The sequence below is a fragment of the Maniola hyperantus genome, chromosome 17 (genome assembly GCF_902806685.2).
Source record: "Maniola hyperantus chromosome 17, iAphHyp1.2, whole genome shotgun sequence".
NCBI classification, from domain to species: Eukaryota; Metazoa; Arthropoda; class Insecta; order Lepidoptera; family Nymphalidae; genus Maniola; species Maniola hyperantus.
Window position 1 is genome coordinate 8,643,301 of NC_048552.1, and position 19,842 is coordinate 8,663,142.

The following is a 19,842-nucleotide window of genomic DNA, read 5'->3' on the forward strand; positions in this document are numbered from 1 at the left end:
CGATGCCCATGTAACTTCTGTTTAAGCATGCAAAGCTATAGATGCCTACGATCTTAAAATTCTTACACAGCCCGGGCTGCATTTTTACGAAGTATCACGCTGAATGGTAAATGAGTGAGTCACGGGCGTGTGGTTTACGAGTGGAATAGAAATCGTCTGTTTTAAATGAAGAGTCAAGGAGCGAACAACGCGTCCATTATTCATGAATGCCGTTTCACGCCCGACCACAGGCCGCGGCGAAGGAACTGTACCATTAGTATGAGTTCGCACAACTCCAGTTGGTTAGATCGTTGATAGACTTTGAATATCGAAAAATTACAATGTCAAAAATGGACCTATAGCGTAACTGTTCACGACAGTTATGGAACTCCTAACAAAATGTCGAGGCTTCGACGTCACTGGCAGGCGTCAAATATTAGTACTTATTTTGACGCAGGTAGCCCTATTTTTCTTTGATTTTACTTCACCATATAATTAACATAATATCGTCGATTCAGGATCAAACCGAGAGTTCTATTACTCTAGTTCACTCTACCTATACGTCATTGTTTTAAAATCAGTCGGTACTAGAGATGTCTATTAGGTACAAAGTTTCCGCTAGGGACGCTGATTGTAGATGAGGGGACGAAGTCGGACTTAAAAGTAGCGAGTTAACGTCCATTTCACACTGACGTTACGAGTAAAATAATTGCTTCAACACTCGAAATCTATTATTGACAAGATGCGCAAACTCGTATTAAGCCTACTGGCGTCGAAGCAAACTGTTTCGAAATCAATATCCGTGTCTCAATCAGTGCAATTAAGGCGGCCGGGGCTTGGAGTGGAAGCCTTATTCGGTGTAATTAGTTTCGCGCCGTCGCTGCCGGCTAGGGGCGGTAAATAAGCGGGAATAAATACTAGAATAACGTCCGTAACTCCCTATGCTCCCCGGATAATACTATCCTGGCAATTATACATTGTGGATCTCAAAGGATTAAATTATTATTGACGTCTCAATAGTTTTGAATAAAAACTAACAATTACAATTCAACAACAACAACTATCAATTAGGACGGCTTCGACCAAAGACAACGCTCAAATTCCTGAGTAAGTCCTCAAAGTCAGTGAGAGTGCCATTGGGTGAGAAGAAAACTTCTGCGACTACCACTTCACCTATTTTTGCCGCTACGAATCCGCGTCCTCGTATCATGTGTTCGAAGGAGGGAGACTCAATGGTAGTCCGACAAATCAGGGCCACTGTACCTGATAATAAAAATCTACTACCTAATTTCCGAAAATCACAATTAGGTAGGACCTAAGTGGGTATAACACGCACGATAAATAAAACAGTTTTTTTAAGTTTAACTTAAAAGAAGAAACGTACATTAAGGTCTAAATATGTATAGGTACCTTATTTATAGGCTCAAACAGTTTACAATATTCCAAAAAAATTTTACTACATAGGAGGTAGGTACCTACCCAGGTACCTATGTTTAACAAAAATCTACTAACTAATTTAGAAAATTACAATTATGTAGGTACCTACCTGAGTGGGTAGGTATAACACGCACGATAAATAAAACAGTTTTTTCAGTTTACCTAACTTAAAAGAAGAAACATACATTCAGGTCTAAGTAGGTAGGTATAGGTAGGTATATCTACCTAGTACCTACTCCTAGCCCAGTGGCGTGCAGCTCATAGAGGCATAAACACACTGCTTACCCTCATTGTAAGCAATCAATGCTTATTTTTTCATAATAACGTGCTGTAAAATAAGTTTATACCTAAATGCATACCCTGGCTTGAACTCCTGTGCACGCCACTGTCCTAGCCTATACCTAGCTACTAATACAATATAAATCGAGCGTGTAACTAATCTTAATTAATGCGATTAACAGTAAATAATCGTTCATTTTGTAATTACGAAACTTACGATTTCAAGAGATTAGTACATCCATTACTTAGGTAATTAAAAAACAAATAAGCACCTTGTCTTTGATTAATAGGATTAAGCATTTTATTAATGACGTCAGTGATTAAAATTAGTTGTTTATCACAGGTGCCCTCTATCAATATATAACATTTAAATTTTTTCCACAAAAAACATAGTTACAAAAGAATGTTATCGTCATACAAATAGTGGTTTCTCCGGATTTTCATAAATATTTTTCCTCGCTTGTTGATCTAACATTTCTTCCGCAAACTTTGCCATTATAACAGCATTACCAATTAAAGAGGGAGCATGTTGTATTAATGAATTTAATAAAGCCCGAGGGACGGGTGGGTTAGTACGCCCTATTTTTTCACATGGCTCACATCCCTGGTGTCATTATAGGGTCCGAATTTGAAAACACAATTAGACTTAATACAGAGGTGATTGTTGTCGGGTGAGCCGAGGGTTGCAGCGAGGGGTTAGAGCCTTACAGCAAATCCTTTAATTTGACTCCCCTATCAAATAATAAAGCGAGGGGCAGCGGGCGAGCGATATCGCGTTTAGTGGTTTTATTGCAAGCGCCATCTGCCGCGCTCTAGGGTTAGGGTTGCCAACAATTAAATGGCTTTTTAAAGGACATTGACTTGGATGTTGATACTTGGTAGCTACATATTATTAGATATGTATAGTCACATACCTCCATCCATAGCTACCTACTTTAATATTATGAATACGAAAGTTTATCTGTCTGTCTGCTAGCTCTTCACATGCCATCCGTAGGTATAACAAATTTTGACAAAATATACAGGCATTTCAGAGGGACATAGGCTACTTTTTGTCGGAAAATCAAAAAAGTTCTCTTGGCATTTAAAAGCTAATTCCACGCGAACGAAGTCACGCGGACATCGTCTAGTAGGTAGGTACTCAATACACCTAAAGTTATGACTTAAATTAAAGGTCATGGTTACCTACCTACTCGTAATTTCATATTGAACCTGAAGTCTCCCTAGAGGGAATCCCACGGAAGACAAAATAAACAGCGACTTTAACATGCCTTAGTTTTGTATTATCTTTTCGTTTTTCGAAATTTTCGTAACTGTTTTTCTTACTTTGACCAAAAGCGAACTGATAACGTATGAAACATGGTTAGGTATCTAGCTATAGTAGGCTTGGAATGTCTCATTTATGATATTTGGCTGGTCACCTCAATAATAACAACGACGTATTCAATAGATGGAGAGATAATTTCGCTTTTAAAGCGAAGGGGCGACGAAGCGTTCGTCGTGAGTTGTTGCGTTCATTTAGACGATACACAGCGCAACGCGGCACCGCTTTTAGATGTTGCGATAGTGCGCCCATTATCCGGGATCCTTAACGACTACCTTTATGTGAACGCTCACTATAATTTGATAGACACGGTACGCCATACGGCACAATGCGCATGGAAAAGTAATGCAGCGTATCATTCTTCCCGATATTGAAAAACAAATAACGAAATATTACCAGCTGCGAAGCTATCTATAAATATTGCAAGTCCCGACCCGAACCCAAAATCAAGAAATTTAAGTATCTATTTATTAGATTAGAACTCAAACAGCGCACAAAAGTAGGGGGATAAGAGTAACAAAAAAGCAACACATAGGGTGAGATCTAAAGAGCGCACTCTGACTTAGTTTAGACTTAAGACAGAGTTAAAACGAGACAGAGCTATATCTCTCCCATAAATCTGTCACGTTTCAACTCAATATTAAGTCTGAGCAAAGTCAAAGTGCGCTCTATAGATCTCAGCCTTAGAGTAGCTCTACTAAGTTGAGAAAGCTAAGTCCCAATCTTTATCTATTGGGATAGGTTTAGGTACCTACCTAATATTTGAGTTCAGACCACAATTATCCTGTGTTGAGCACTTTAATACTAACACAGTGTAAGTAGGTAAGTACACCTTCTCGTAGTAGGTACATCCTACTTATTTCATTTTCAAGCCATTATGTGTCAAAATATGAATATGTTAGTGTGTACCTAAATGATTATTTTTGTTAATCGTTATCGTTAACAACCTGGGTCACCTCTATTTCTCTTCTGTGTAGATATCTAATAAAAACTAGGTGGGCTTTAATTTCTATGTCGATAGATAATAATCACTACAATACCTATCAATATAACTAATTGATGATAACACAAATTGTGTGATAACATTAATTTATCTGCTTTTTAGGTTGCCTACCTGCTAAGTTACTACTTTATGTGACCCTAACCACAAAAGCCAGAACTGTGTAACTACAAAACGTTGCGTAGTTTTTGATGGCTCTGCTAAAACATGTAATAGGCACTCTCTCAATCACTTTTAAAATGAAAAATTAATCACAAGTTCGTCTATAGGTCTATTGTAAAACAAACAGGATTAGGGCCGTCCCGAGCGCCCCCGGCCGTTTCATTATAAATAGTAGCTAAGCGGATCGCGCACGTGCAATGTTTTTATCAACTGTGTGTGCTCACCCTAATGCAAGGGTAAACAGTCCTCCGCCCCGCATATGAATAATTCCCGCGTGTAGGGGACCAGTGGAATCGCAATAACCCGTAAATTATTAAATTATGCCGACGAGCATAATTTTTCTTTTAATTTTTTTTCTACCCGGCTCGCATGCCCGCAAATTAAAAATTCACGTCATCACGACTGGGCTACAATAGCACTTTTTAGGGTTCCGTTTTACACTTCGGTTAGGTACAGACCTAACCGAAGGGTAAAACGGAGCCCTATTAGTTTGTCAGCGTGTCTTGGGTTTCTAGTTCATAGACAAAATCAGTACAAACCTGAAATTTTTGTACCTATTTGGTACCTATAGAACGTTAACCCAAAACCGAATATTGAATAAGAAATTAAATTAAATTATAAAGACGTAGTGTGTGGTAGAGACTCTTTCAGCGTGGTGGTACTGGTAGTGGTACCAACCACTGGCGTGCAGGTCATAGAGGTATAGTACAATCTTAATGTTAGTTAGGTAAGTACCTACCAGTTAGGTTAGGAGATAGGTAGGTATATGGAAGAAAACTCGTTACTTGAGGTAACAGAAAAGCGTCGAAGCTACAAGGTCCTGTTGTCTTATTTAATTTAATCTTCTATAGAGCTATAAGGCGGATTAGGACTGTGGCGTGCACTCCAATCTCCACGTAAACAAAATAACTCTGCAGACTCATTCAGATCTCATTTTCATTCTTTCAGATTTACCACTTTAATTCTAGGGTGTGTGGTGTCTGTACCTACCTAGTTTTTCTGTGAATAAAAAGATCCACAATCTTCGTAATGGTAGGAACTTAGAGTACGACGTTAGTAGTTACATTTTCATTTCAAGTTACATAGAGTTGTATGTACCTAACTATGGTATTGTTTCTGAATAATAGTTACGACAGTTTGACAAATTCAAAGAAAAATAAGTAAGTAGGTAGGTAGTACTAGTAGATATGTTTACATGGGTTGTTTCCAATACAGCAAGTTGCTCACGAGGCGACGCGGCACAGATATTTCACAACAAACGAGTACCGGGGGATGGGAGAATGTGTGCATTGAAGCGCATAGTGTAGGGGTGTCGACGCTCGTAAAACACGACATAGTATTTTATCGATATCCCGTCGAGCGTTGAGAAGCCTGCACTCGCAGCCCTATTGTTTCGCTGTCGACACTCGTGACACTTCATGAAATCACTCCAGCGTTATGAATTTATTGCTCTTCAACTATTGACTTCCATTCAAAGCGATCTATCAGCGCGAAATATATTAATTTTGCAATATGCACTCGAAGTTCATCGAAACCGCCAGTCGCCACTCTTGTTTTATTTATTAGGGCGCAATGGTATCAAAGGAGCATGTATTATTTAAATACAATACAAGCGCCTTATATAGCCAGCGATTAAATATGTATACGGAAATCATTATAATAATCGACAACGTAAAGCCGGTTCAAGCGTGAATAATGGGTAGAGGAACAGAACAATAACACTCCGAGTCGATACAGCCACACAAAGACGAAACAATCAATTCACGACGTAAGTAGGTGCGATTCGGCACGGTCTGACTACGGTCCGGCCCCGCGACTAACAAAAGAAAATCTAAGCAATTAGTCGTCGCCAGAAAGAGCGGAAAACGCGCGTTAGACGCGGTCACGCCGGCCGACGCGCCGCGATCACGACGCAATCACCGCCGACGATTTAAACCCTATTGACATACCTTTTTCTTATATTAGCAGCATCGTATGTAGCGAATGCGACGACCTTGGGCGTTTAATAAAATTACACGTACCTAGGCATGATCGCGAACGCATTTGAATGTTTCGAATTGAAAATTCCAATAGGTACATTAATCTCTCGCTTATTGAGCGGTTAGCCGTCACGCAACGTCGGTGATAAAAACAAGCGTGAAGCACAAAAAGTTTTTAAAACATTACATGTTATTCCAACACTATCGCGCAATTTAAATCTAAACATAGTAAAAGGGGTATATTCTGGTTGCCGCTCGACTGAGCGTGTTAAGTGCTAATGTAATAATCCATAACAATGAAGCGCTGCAGTACGCTAAATAGCGCATTCAAGCATTGAGCCAACGGAGCCATCTGTCCGCCGCAGCGGCAAACAATACGACCCTTCTAAATCACCCTCGTTGCCAGTTTGCCAGACCCTAAACAAACATAGTTTCATGCCGTTCCAACTTTGAATCATTTATGAAGAAACTTATCATTTGTTATCTGTTTTGTTTACAAAGACGGATTTATTTAACATTTTAAAGTTAACCACCGTAACACAAACATTAAGGTAGGTACCTTACATGGCTACTGTAAATAATCCTAACTTCTATAGGATTTTTGGTTACGGTAAGCCAACCGTAATAAGACAAAATGGAAACTTTAAAAAACAACAAGAAATTTTATTGAAAGGCAGACCAATAAGTACTAGATGTATCATGGCGTTCCAACTTTGAATCATTTATGAAGAAACTTTTTATCTGTTTTATTTATTTACAAAGACGGATTTCAAAATTAACATAAAAGTTAACCACCGTAACACAAACATTAAGCTACATGGCTACTGTAAATAGTGTGTTAACTCCTATAGAATTGGTTAGGGTAAGCAGACCATAACCAGACAAAATAAAATATTATGGAAAACCACTTTAAAAAAACCGATCAAGTGCGTGTCGGACTCGCACACGAAGGGTTCTGTACCATTGTACAAGGTAAACCTAACACTTTTATCACAGAATATATAACAGCTTTTATGTAGAAGATAATGGGGCCGATTCTCTTGTACACTATCTCTAAACTAAACTAAATTAACAGGTCAAAATCTAGTGCCACCCTGTTCCGCAAGCAACGTTATGAAAGGGATAACAATGGATTTAGACGTGCCATTTTAGTTTAGTTTAGAGATTGTGTACAACGGAATTAGCCACAATGACGGCCTACGCCGTGATATGTCAATATGTGATTTGGCAGGTAAAAAATATTTTTTTCGTGAACACGTCATTTTTATTTTTTTTATTTTATGTAACCCTTATGTAACCACATATTGACGATTTTAGGATTTTTTCCGTTACTTGTGCTATAAGACCTAGGCAGGTCTTATAGCACAAGTGCCAAATTTCAAGCTGCCAAATTTTATGATTCTATGTCAACGAAAATAACCCTACAGGTAGGTATCTATACGTACGTACGGACTACAGACATACGGAAAGACGGACAGATAGACAACAAAGTGATCCTATAAGCGTTCCTTTTGAGGTACGGAATCCTAAAACAACCAAGAACTTTCATTGGATAGGCAGATAAAGACTTGGTGGGTGGATATTATGTTAAAATAAAATAGGTTGTGGTATCCACGTGGGAACTGTGTCCTGTCAATACCAATAGAAGCTAAAAACGAGACGTTGGACCGTCATAAATTGATTTTGTTTCCGTTTAGAGTATGCGTTAAGGTAAAGCTATTATTAATAAAAAAATAGGGGATTGTGCATGGCATCTGACAGTGGGGTCTGAGCGTAAAATCAACAGATTACTACGGAACCCCTACGTTCAACCCTTCGGAACAACCCCTGCACAAAAGTAATAACTATTCGTTACCATAGCTATTGATGCCCTGCGGTTAGGGTTGTCAAGTACACTATTGAAGATTATATTCGTGAATTGGGAGTTCGTATCAGCTATTAGGGTTGTTCAAATCTTTTGTGAAGATTCTAAAAGCAATTTTGGAGCGTTATTAAAATCTTTATGGATTGCTATGTAACAGAGTAGAGGATTTGGGCTTTGGGTAGGCTCTTTTTAGAATGCTTTACCTACCTAGCCGTGTAGCTATAGGTAGACTAGCTACACAAATCCCATAAGTGACTCATTTTATAGCTCTCAATTTTTTTTGTCTGGAGCCAATTCTTTTCCACCATTTGGTGCAGTTTATGGCCTCACTTTTTTAATTAGGTACCTACATTGTTTCTTGATTTTTGAAAAGTTTAAAACGCATTTATATACATACCTATATCGTTATTCTCTACATTGTTACACCCATCAAGATATGGATATTATATTAGATTATGCTTATTGTTAGACTGACTGTCAATTATACCTACTCTGTGAACTTCGCAATGTGGGTCGCGAGTAGTCTGTGTTGAGACGTCACTCATTGGCGCGTAACATGGCGTTGTTGTAAATTATGCGAAAAGTTATTTAGTAAAAAATACAACATTTCTAAATATTTATCCTGTTTTTATCTCTATTACCTACCTATTAAGTATAAACTTGTGAATAAACGTAAATTTTATTTAACTAACCGATCTAGTCTGCTCGTGAGTTTGTTCACTTAAGTACCTACCTACTTTATCCATATCCATACTAATATTATAAATGCTATAGTGTGTCTGTCTGTCTGCTAGCCTTTCACGGCCCAACCGTTCAACCGATTTTGACGAAATTTGGTACAGAGATAGCTTGAATCCCGGGGAAGGACATAGGATCATACTTTTTATCCCGGAAAATCAAAGAGTTCCCACGGGATTTTTAAAAACCGAAATCCACGCGGACGAAGTCGCGGGCATCATCTAGTAGTAAATAATTGCAATTTGATAACCCTAAACTCCCTCAGAGTCAGAGTCACTAAGCGTTACTAAGTATTAGATATATTATCAGAGTTTCAATCACACACATTAGGGGAACCGTTCAATATACGCTCCCCCAATAATCAGGGTTCCAATATTGCTGCGAATAAGGGTAAAGTTATTGTCATAAATTATATGGTGTTAGTTTGCGCCTTTGCAGAATTAAAAGCACACATTTACGGCCGAATACTGATACTTCTCCCTAAAACTAAGTTTTGCTGTTTGTACCTAACAAGACACAAATTAAAAGAGAACTCTTTTAAAACAGCTTAATTATTATATTCAAGAAAATATGAGGGTAGAGCAACGGTATTTCGAAATGATACAATGTCATCGATAGCGTTCGCAATTTTTGAAACGTTAACTGTAAACAAAGAAGGCTGTAAATTAAAGTGCGAAAAGTAAACAAAATGACCAAACTTTTACGTCCCCAGGCATCCATGTATACCTACCTATATCCCCAGGCCCTACCACCCAGCTCTTCGCCCCTTTCACGCTGCGGGGGCGCTGTCAAACAACCTTTACAAGAAACGAACCAAACAGTCACATTTTTTCCAATATTCTTACAATATTTTTTCTTTAGCGCTAGTTACAAATACAATGAATGACGTAGAAAAAAGGTATCATAAATTTGCACTTTTCGTTATGATTTTCCCCAAACAATAAGGAAGCCGCTGGATGACGGCGGCGCAAGACCGTGGCGTGTGGAAGTCTCTACAAAAGACCTGTGCCCAGCAGTGGACGTCTATTGGTTGATGATGATGATGATGATGATGATGATGATGATGATGATGATGAATAAGGAAGCAAATACGCAATATGCAAATGGCAATCAGGTCGTAAATTGAAAGAGACATTGCAAAGCAGTCCAGGCATTAGTTTTCAATAACGTCATTAAAAATAAGTGTAGTTATATAGGGCCTATAGATTAAAGTATAAAGTTACAAATTACAATTGACGTGATATTAGGTATAACCTATTCGTAGCAATTTGCATTTTCCGCAGCCAATATTAAACAGAGAACAGCCAATTTCAAAGCAACACTTCGTAAACAAAGAAGGCTATTAATAAAAACGCGAAGTGTAAACAAATCGCGACTTGACCATACTTGGAGGCCCTACTCCCTAGAGAGCCCCCTAGTCCACCCCCTTATCCCCTAGCGCTGCGGGCGTGCTGTCAAACAACGTTTATATCCACCAAACGAGCAAAGCGCAATAACACTTTGTTTTTTTAGGGTTCTATACTATCTATCTATACTCAAAAGGAAAAAAGGAACCATTATAGGATCACTTCGTTGTCTGTCTGTCTGTCCGTCGTGTCTGTCAAGAAAACATACAGAGTACCTACTTTCCGTTGACCTAGAATCGTGAAATTTAGCAGGTAGATAGGCCTTCAAATAACGGAACAAATCCAAAAACTGTAAATTTGTGGTTACATCATAAGAAAAATCCATACCTACTAAGTAATATTGGTATTTTCAATTTTCAAAGTAAGATTGCTATACCAAGTGCGATACCTATCATATGAAAGGAGTTTACCAGTAAGTAAAGTACATTGTAAAACAGATTTTTATTTATTTTTATGTATAGTAGTTTTTGATTCATTGTGCAAAATGACGACAAAATACGAATGTAGTACGGAACCCTCGGTACGCGTGTATTACTCGCCTGGCCTGTTTTTTTACACGCCATTTTACAACATTCATTTTTCCCGCGCGCCACTTTACTCCACGGCTAATAAAATATCGCTATTTTTCACCTTCATCATATTATTATTGTCCGCGTTGCGCTAAATAACGCTACAGCCTACAAGCTACAATATCTAATAGAATGTGGAAACATTTAAATTCGCTATCAACACTTTAAACAGCAATAATGAAGTTAACTTTCCTAACATACGATTCATAGAGTTGAGAATAATGCAGAGCTGTGCAATAAACATAATGTTTTTATGATTGCGTATTATTTTGTCTTGGGACGTTATTGCTGTTTTATTGCGGCATCAACTACATAGGTATAACGATCTTCCAAGTGACCTAGTCAAACATAGGTAGGTATACCTACCTAATCAATATGACGTAAGTTGATCAAATGATCATAAAGCTAATGAATTGGAGAGTTTTTTCTTATCTTGCATACCGTTTTAGCAGTCGGTAATCATATTATTATTACTAAGTATTCGTTGCTCTAATTAAATCAACAAGCTACAATAAGTAATGGAATGTGGAAACATTTACGTTCGCTATCAAGTTATCAACACTTTAAACATCAATAATAAAGTTAACTTTCCTAACATACGATTCATAGAGTTGAGAATATTGTAGAGCTGTACAATAAACATAATGTTTTTATGATTGAGTATTATTTTGTCTTGGAACGTTTTTGCGATTGTCAACTTTAACAATGTTCCAAACAGAAATACAGATGTATCTAATGTAGACAAATATTTAGTCAATATGACGTAAGTTGATCAAATGATCATAAAGCTACTGAATTGGAGATTTTTTAATCTTCCATACCTTTTTAGCAGTCGGTAGGTAATCATAGGTATATCCGTTGCTCTAAATAACGCAACAAGCTACAATACCTGATGGAATGTGGAAACATTTACCTAAATTCGCTATCAACACTTTAAACAGCAATAATAAAGTTAAATTCCTAACGTACGATTCATAGAGTTAAGAATAATGTAAAGTTGTTCAATAAACATATCTACTGTTTTTTATGATTAAGTATTATTTTGTCTTGGGACGTTATTGCTGTTATAATATTGAGGCATCAACTGTAACGATCTTCCATCTTCCAAACAGAAATACAGACGTGACGCAGACAAACATCCAATCGATATGACGTAAGTAAGTTGATCAAACGATCATGTTATAACTACTGAATTGGAGCAATTTTTTCTTATCTTGCATACCTTTTTGGCAATCAGTAGGTAATAAAATTAAACAACCGATTGTTATCAATCGTGGGTAACTAATTAATCATTCTATTTTATCTACCCCAAAACAAATTGTGCCAATTATCCTAAGGGTTACGGAGATATGATGTTGGAATGACACAGCGGAAATTCAGACAAAAATTACCTACTCGAGTATTGACGGTGCTAGTTTTAAAACCCCAGGGCCTAGCATTGGCCTAGAATGAGGTAGCTTTAATGGATACCTACCTACTTTGCCACAAACGCCGTCGTCGGCCCAAAGCAATTAATGGGCTCAACGTGTAGTAATTTGGCATTTACACATAGTACTTATGAACATAATTATATACATAGTCAAGTTATTAAGGTGTCAAATAGTTACATACCTGTTTGTGCATTTCCACATTGAGGCCGTACGACATTTCATAGTACTGAAACATAAATATACAAATTAATCGGATCAATTACATTAGTAGTTTGGGACATTGTAACGCGACACAGAAAGCTCTTGGCAGCCATTAGCTTCCTCAAATCATTTGAGGCGAGTGACTAAACATCCGCAATGGCTCTGGACCGCAGCCAGAAGTGTTTCCGACAACCCGCACACGTGTTGTTAAAGTGGCACAACTCAAAAAAACAAGTAGAAATTTACATGTAACAAAAAAAGGTTTAAAAATAAGTAGGTATCTATTAGCCACTTTACTTCAAGTTATACCTAATTTAAATCTCAAAAGATTATATCTTATTTAATTCAATACTAATTAGGTACCTACTAGGTTTAGGTAAGATATTTTTTATATTGATGCCAAAATTAACTAGTTTTATATTTTTTGTTTAGGTTGCAATTTTAGGCAGGTAGTTAGGTGTTTATTTAACTTGAATAAAAAATACAATGCAATCAACCCAGCAGCGCATTGTTACAGTAAAAGATCCCCCTTAGATATCTACTTGGTTTAAAGCACAAAAAATATGACCAAATATGAAAAAACGTAGGTAGTCTTTTTGAGTTGTGACACTTTTGCAAAATGTGCGCGACATAAAAACCGCTCGCGAAAATTTCCTCTAGAGCGTATTAAAATAAATTGCAGGCGATTTGGCAACACTTAATCGTGATTCATATCGGGCCGGAACGAGCACGGGGGGATTAGGGACTGCCAAATATCTATTCGGTCGCCTGAAAAATGTCGCCACTTTATTTTTTTTGTACGTCATCGCGTGGAATTGGTTAATAACGACGCTGGCATATTTTCCCGTGTTATCGACAAATGTTTTTTATTATGCGTGCGACATTTTTCATGGCTATTGGGTTGTTAATACAATAACGGTCATACGACGGATCTAACTATTTCAGTCCAAGTTGTATGTTATTTAAAATTCAGTTTTATATTGTTTACTGAGCTACTGTTGGCTGATGCTCAAAGATTACGTCGTCTAAAAAGAAATGCGAAAATCTGTTAAGAAGTAAGTACAAATCGAACCCAGATGGAATTTAAAATAGGTAAAGTACTAATTGCTTTTCTTCATAGTGTCTTATCTATACAGAATAAATGAGAAATGTTCACTAGACTCGAACTCAGTATAATCTTGATCTTGATTAAATAATGATAAGATAGAATTTACGTACATTATATCGACTTTATTTACTACAACAATTATGTCGTAATCAGTAACACTCACATAGTAAATCATTACCTACATGTAACTACATACACTTATCCCAACAATTTATGTTTGCGTAATGATACCTACAAGGTGTGTAATTGATCAAAACAGCCGCTACACATATCACGCGAACAAATATATACGTAGGCATATTTCACTAAGCAAAGCAGTCCCTTCCCTTATGGGAGATGTTATGCCTACGCAACGTGTCCCTTAGCCCAAGACCTAAGTAATGGACCACTGGGTCAAAAAAATATTAGATGACAACTCTAGGTAAGTTTTTCGACATGTGAACTGGCAACCAGTACTATCTCAATTTGACAGGATAAAGGGAAAAAACTTGTTTCCTTAAGCTAAATAGTAATGTAACGCCTGCCAGTGTTGGTGAATCCGCGCCGATATACTTGCTTGCCTTTTGTAAATTTTGTTTCCAACTAGATAGATGTGTTTTATAATTTTTATAGTGTTTTACCGACACTTCAAGGAAATTAATAGGAAAGGAGATAGATGTGTCTTGAACTGAGACACTGTGGAGTACGAAATAGCATAAAGTGAAATCATCAAAAATTGAGATAGGACATGTTGCCATTTCGCAATCGATAGGTATGTAAAACGAAAGCGTCCCTGGAATTAGAGTAAATCAGTCAAATTCGTAGTAAGTAGTTTTTTTAAATTACCACATTACGACTTCCTTACCAATTACCAATTTACTTCGAGATCCGCGCAAACATTGAATCGGAGTACCTATATTTCCTCGTCCAAGTAAGTTAAATACTCCGATTATTAAATTAAGGTCAGCTTTTTACCTACTCAAGATCGTAAAAAACTTGTAATAACGATTAGTAAAAATATTGACCTAAATATCTACGCCTCAACAGATAAATCAGTGGCTCTACCACGGTTGTTTGACAGCTACAATGTCACGATCGCAATCATCTCTGATTGGTTAATGCTCGCTCACTATTGGCCACAATGCATTGTTGCAACAAGAATCGCACAAATTCAGCCAATCAGAACAATTGAGATTGTAATAATGATTGATGCAGGTTTTAGACAATCGCCCTACAGATGTAATACCTTTGAACGTGAGTCGATAAACTAACTCGAGTGACGCTTTCGTTTACCAACACCATAAATTAAACTCAAGACAGCTACGTCTACTCGTAGGCGTGTTGCTCGATCGTACATTCACGTCAACGATTATCTGTAAATAACTGGGGGCAAATGGTCCGCCTGTTCAATGGGCGATTGTTGATATGCGGGCGTCGGACAAAAGATACGCTTTATTGATTGTACGAAGTACGAACACATTAAACGATAATCATCTATCAACCGGTTGGAACAAGCATCTTTTATTACACTACAACACTATTCTGTAATATAAGGCTCGGGTATTTCATTAAAAATGTTATACAGGCTGGTAATTTTGATTTGTGTCAGTAATGATAACTAGTACCTAGGTGCTTAGACTTTTCTAGCTATAGAAGAAAGCTCATAAGTAGGTATTTAGGTACCTACTATAATAAGTGCTATAATAAATTTTGATATTTTGAGTAGGTACCTATTATGTAATTTTTTGAGTCTAAGACCTAAATACCAAATTAATTTCAATCTCAGTTTGTCTCATAGGGTACTTTTTTCCAGAAACAAGATCGAGAAACCTAATAAAAAGAAAACAAAGAATGATAGTATTTTTTGTGTACCTACGTAGATGTAGTTAGTAGATATAATACAATAGGTTGCATAGGAAATAGGAATGTGTAGAGATTGTAGAGCCAATACTGTCACACTTCGAATTAGCATCCTGTATATTCCAGCATAGCTAGATCAAGTTGTTCATCAGAATTCACAATCGATAGAGCGTCAAATCAAATCGAGTTTTAGTATGACACGGTACTTATTTGCTAACAGATTATGAATAGCCAATGTTTTTTGCATGTGATAAAAGAATGAAAAGAACTCACCATAACATAATGCCTTTGTATTTCAATTTTTTCACTAGCCAGTTTCTCGCATTCTAATTTTAAACTGAAACAACAGACAAACGATATTGATAACTATTTAGATATTTTACACATATTTCAGATAGACACACTTTATTTCCTAGATGCCATCTTGATGCCTACAGAATAGTTTAAAACGAAGGGTAAAAAGTTTAAATCCTACTGAATTGTTCGATTGGAATTTTTAATGTCGGCTCCAGGAATTTCTCCATTGTAGTTGAAAATTTAAAAAATGACATGACAGCTTTAGGAATTTATTTGATTGAATAATGAATTATACCTATAGTACGCGACAGGTCGAAATGGCAATCAGGGTGTGGACGTGTCCCCCACACCCGCACAGCCCGGTGCGGGATAGTGTGGGTGACGTGCGGGTATGCGAGGCGTCGCCTCCGCCTCATACCCCGATTGCCACCTCGTCCTGTCGCGTACTAGTCGCGTCTTTGTCGAATTGCATCCTCTAAACTTAGGCCTTGTTTTCGGAGATATAGGTACCTATCATATTTAAATTATTAAAAAAGATATTAGGTATGTTCTACATAATATTAGGTATAAACCATAGAAATTGTAGTAGACAGATAGGTACCTAGGTATGCCTAGTAAGTACCTGCCTACTTACCTATTTGGCTATTAAGTATATTATGCATAATCTTATTTCTATGCATAAAACGCAGGACGACAGATAAACCGTTCTTCATTTCATAGCTCTGCCGAACAGTTAAATAATGTAGTAAGTAGTTATTTATTCCTCAGTAAATTGAAAACGAATAAAACCCAATACTTAAATAAAAACACTATAAGAATATTACTTAAAGAGCTCTCTTCGACAAGATAAAAGCTTTATTAACAAATAGCAGCTTATTTTCCTTATTTTATTGCCGATATCGCCGTCAACGGGTCAAACTTGTAACGGGTTTATCAATGAATTATATTATACTGTTCCATTTCATTTCTACTTCATTTAACTATACTTAGGTACTTACCTACTTAATAAATTCAAGAACACGAAGTGGACTTTCAACTTATTAGTTTCACAACTTTATAGTTAAGATAAATGTTTCTTTTATTAATTAAATACCAAACTGGATGGTGACTTAATTGTCCGGGTGGATTAAGGTTTTTTTAACTCTCGTGTGAACTTTGATCTTCGAGTAGGTATTTAAAAAGTGGCCGTGAAAAGGTAACAGACAGAGAGACAAGCACATTTTCGCATTCACCATATACCTACTTGCAAGATTAGTAGGTATGGATTAATTTTAGGTATTATTATTTATTGATCTATGGCTTTTGAGTAGAAATTATGTTCCTATGTTCTTAATCGCTGGAAGAAAAATCATGAAACATAGATGATTATAGGTAACAGACATCTAGAAAGGAAAATTAGATAGGTAGGTATCTATTTACCTACTTCCCAAGATAAGAAGCAAACAAAAACTTTTTAGTTATTTTTATTTATTCATTCAGGGTTTAAAAACAAGGAATAAGGCATGTAGATAGGTATAGGTAGGTACGTACCTACAGTATAAAAATTATTACTTCGTTACACTCAATAACTTCGGCTGAATGAATTTTATCTTTATCGCAACATGTGGCAAATAAAAAAGGGAGCGTAAATTCTTGTTTTTACCTGTACGCCCGACAGATTTTTTAAGTTACGCACCGAAGGGTCACAAAATGGATGTAAAAAAGGACTACTTAGTCGACAAAGGGCCAGATAGGGGATGATTCAACTGATACTCGGTGACGGGCCAAATCCCGGTTGAGCCCTTTTTGGCTGATTTACTTTTATATTCTTTTTTTCAAGTTCTCACTAATGTTTGGTATTTTTGTTTACAGGATTTTTTTTTGTTTGTATACTACCTACCTTAAGCACTTACCTTCATGCATCTTACATTCATACAATCTTACAGACAGATCGATACCTAGTGAGAAAAATATAAAAACAGTAACCTACCAATAAACTAAGTAGGTAGGTAGGTGACTGCCTACCTACAGATTCTAATCATTCACCATTTCTTTTAACTTCCTTGAAGAATTCTTTTTCAGCTAATAAACGATAATAAAACAAACATTGGAGGTATACCTACCTATAACTTGGAGTGTTAATTATAAGAAAATAAAGTTAAACTCACTTATGATATTGGGCCTGAAGAAAATTAAATTCCTCCTTTATCCGGTCGCAGGATTCGCCCACCGTGAATTTGATGGGTTGTCCGGGCTGCGGTGGACCCTAGAAAAAATAACAATTAGTTCAGATTGTAGACGAGAAACAATTAAAACTGGTAGATACCTACAGTAGGTGATCTAACCAAAAATCAAAATAGGTTTTTTAACTAGGTATACTAAAATTAACTGGATCATAATCAATCAAAAAATACTTTTAATAGCTACCTAGGGTAGGCAGGTAGGTGCTATCAACAATGCTATCTCAAAGCTATTCAGAATTATTAAATTAAGTAGGTATGTTTCGGTACTCGTTATCAAAAGCAATTCCTATCAAGACTTAAACGAGTTTATCCGTGCTGTGTAATATTTGAAACGCAAATGTTTTTGTAACACAAAATTCAAGAGAACACACAAGCCATCAATCCCAACCTTTGCACAAAAACGTTACTATCACGAAACAAAAATTACACGCATCCCAAATTACCATAATACAAATTATCCTTTAATGACCATAATTCGGTGTGAGGCTCGATTAATGAAAAAAAAAAACAACAACGCCGACTGCGCGCCTCTTAACATAAAAATAAAGCAACAACACGCGAGCACCTAATAATAAAGTAAAAAATAAAAAACAGCTCCATAATAAGAAGCAGGAAAATAAAAATAAAGCGAGGGACACAACAACACACGGTCGCCGGGAGGGCAGGCGGTAAAAAATAAATAACCGTCGCTCGCCGGCGCGCGAGGAACAAACGGACTTAAAAATAATAAAAGGAGCGTAAATAAAAGCGTAAAAGGAACTGGCGTGTAGACGTTGTAAATGGAGCTGCGGACAATCGGGCTCGAGAAAAATGTGCTCGAGAATTTAGTGAATGTAACCACCGAGATGAGATGGACTGTGGTCGCGCACAGCCCACGATGTCGTCTCGCTGCAGTGCGGCGGGGGATCGCACTTCATAACGAAACGCTTACCGCAACCGCAAATAATCCACCGAGTGCAGTTTATTACATCGTGAACTCCTAGCAATTTATACGTGAATTATTCGAACATTGTGTAACTTTTTGTACGAACAATAAAAACTATGGTATCTGCGCTATCTGCCCACTTTAATCAGAATACAGTCACGAATAACTTAGCAAGGAAAAAAAATAAGCAAAGCTCACAAAAAGTAACGCGTTACAAATGGCCGCTGAATTCGCTTGAGTGCTTCATACAATAAAACTATTGTCAGTATCGGTAGCCGTTCCAGAGGCACGCGGATCGGAGCGACATGCATGATGCATGGCGACTCTCCTCTTTGGACTCGTATCTACATAGGTACATTGTTTTGTATAAACAACTGCGTGTCATTGTAATTATTTAAACGCTTTTTTACAGTGTATTTAAATTAAAGATTTAAATGCTTAAGAGAAGTAGGTAACCCCAGTTAAAAGTACCTAACTCGTACGAGATCAAAGATTTACTTACGAATATTTGAGCTGGGCCGGGGTGTAACATTTTTACCGAAATCAGACAAACCACATACACAAATAGGTACATATAATACTTAATTATGTGGTTAATTAATTTGTACTTACACAAATTCTAAACTAAAATGACAAGTGTATTGCTATCCCTTTCATAATGCTCCCTGTGGAAAACAATAGCGCTAGATTTAGTAGAGCTGTCAGCCTATTTTAGTTTACAGATTGTGTACCTACAAGTAACAGAATTGGCCGCATATTTTGTTTTTTGAACGTTCCTATATATATATTAAAAATTTCATTGAGTTTGATTGGTAGTAGGTACCTAATATTCTCAAAATAAGAAACAAACTAGGTATAGGTATACCAAGTCTATGACAGGTCGAGATGGCAATTGGGGAGGGAACACCCCGCATACCCGCACAGCCTCCGCGCTAACCTGGTGCGTTTCACCCGATGATATCCCTATATCTACGTTTATATATGGAAAGCGCTGTGAAGCGCGCTAGGGTTACTTCTCTTAAGATTTAAATAACTTCTTCAGGAATGTGAAATAAATAAATAATTACTCAACGAGTAGGTGCG

General features: G+C 37.0%; 1 protein-coding gene across 2 annotated transcripts in view; it reads right to left on the reverse strand.

Annotated features, from left to right (window-relative positions):
• The window catches only part of LOC117990119 (protein groucho-like), a 107,503-nt gene that overhangs the window by 80,514 nt on the left and 7,147 nt on the right, over positions 1–19,842 (reverse strand). The window contains exons 2-4 of one of the 2 annotated variants that reach the window (XM_034977570.2): positions 17,760–17,845; positions 15,589–15,652; positions 12,349–12,393 (exon numbers count right to left, since the gene is read on the reverse strand). In XM_034977570.2, coding sequence (XP_034833461.1) covers positions 12,349–12,393; positions 15,589–15,652; positions 17,760–17,845 — 195 coding nt within the window. Of the gene's footprint in view, positions 1–12,348; positions 12,394–15,588; positions 15,653–17,759; positions 17,858–19,842 lie in introns of both variants that reach the window. The other variant, XM_034977569.2, reaches the window with a different exon arrangement.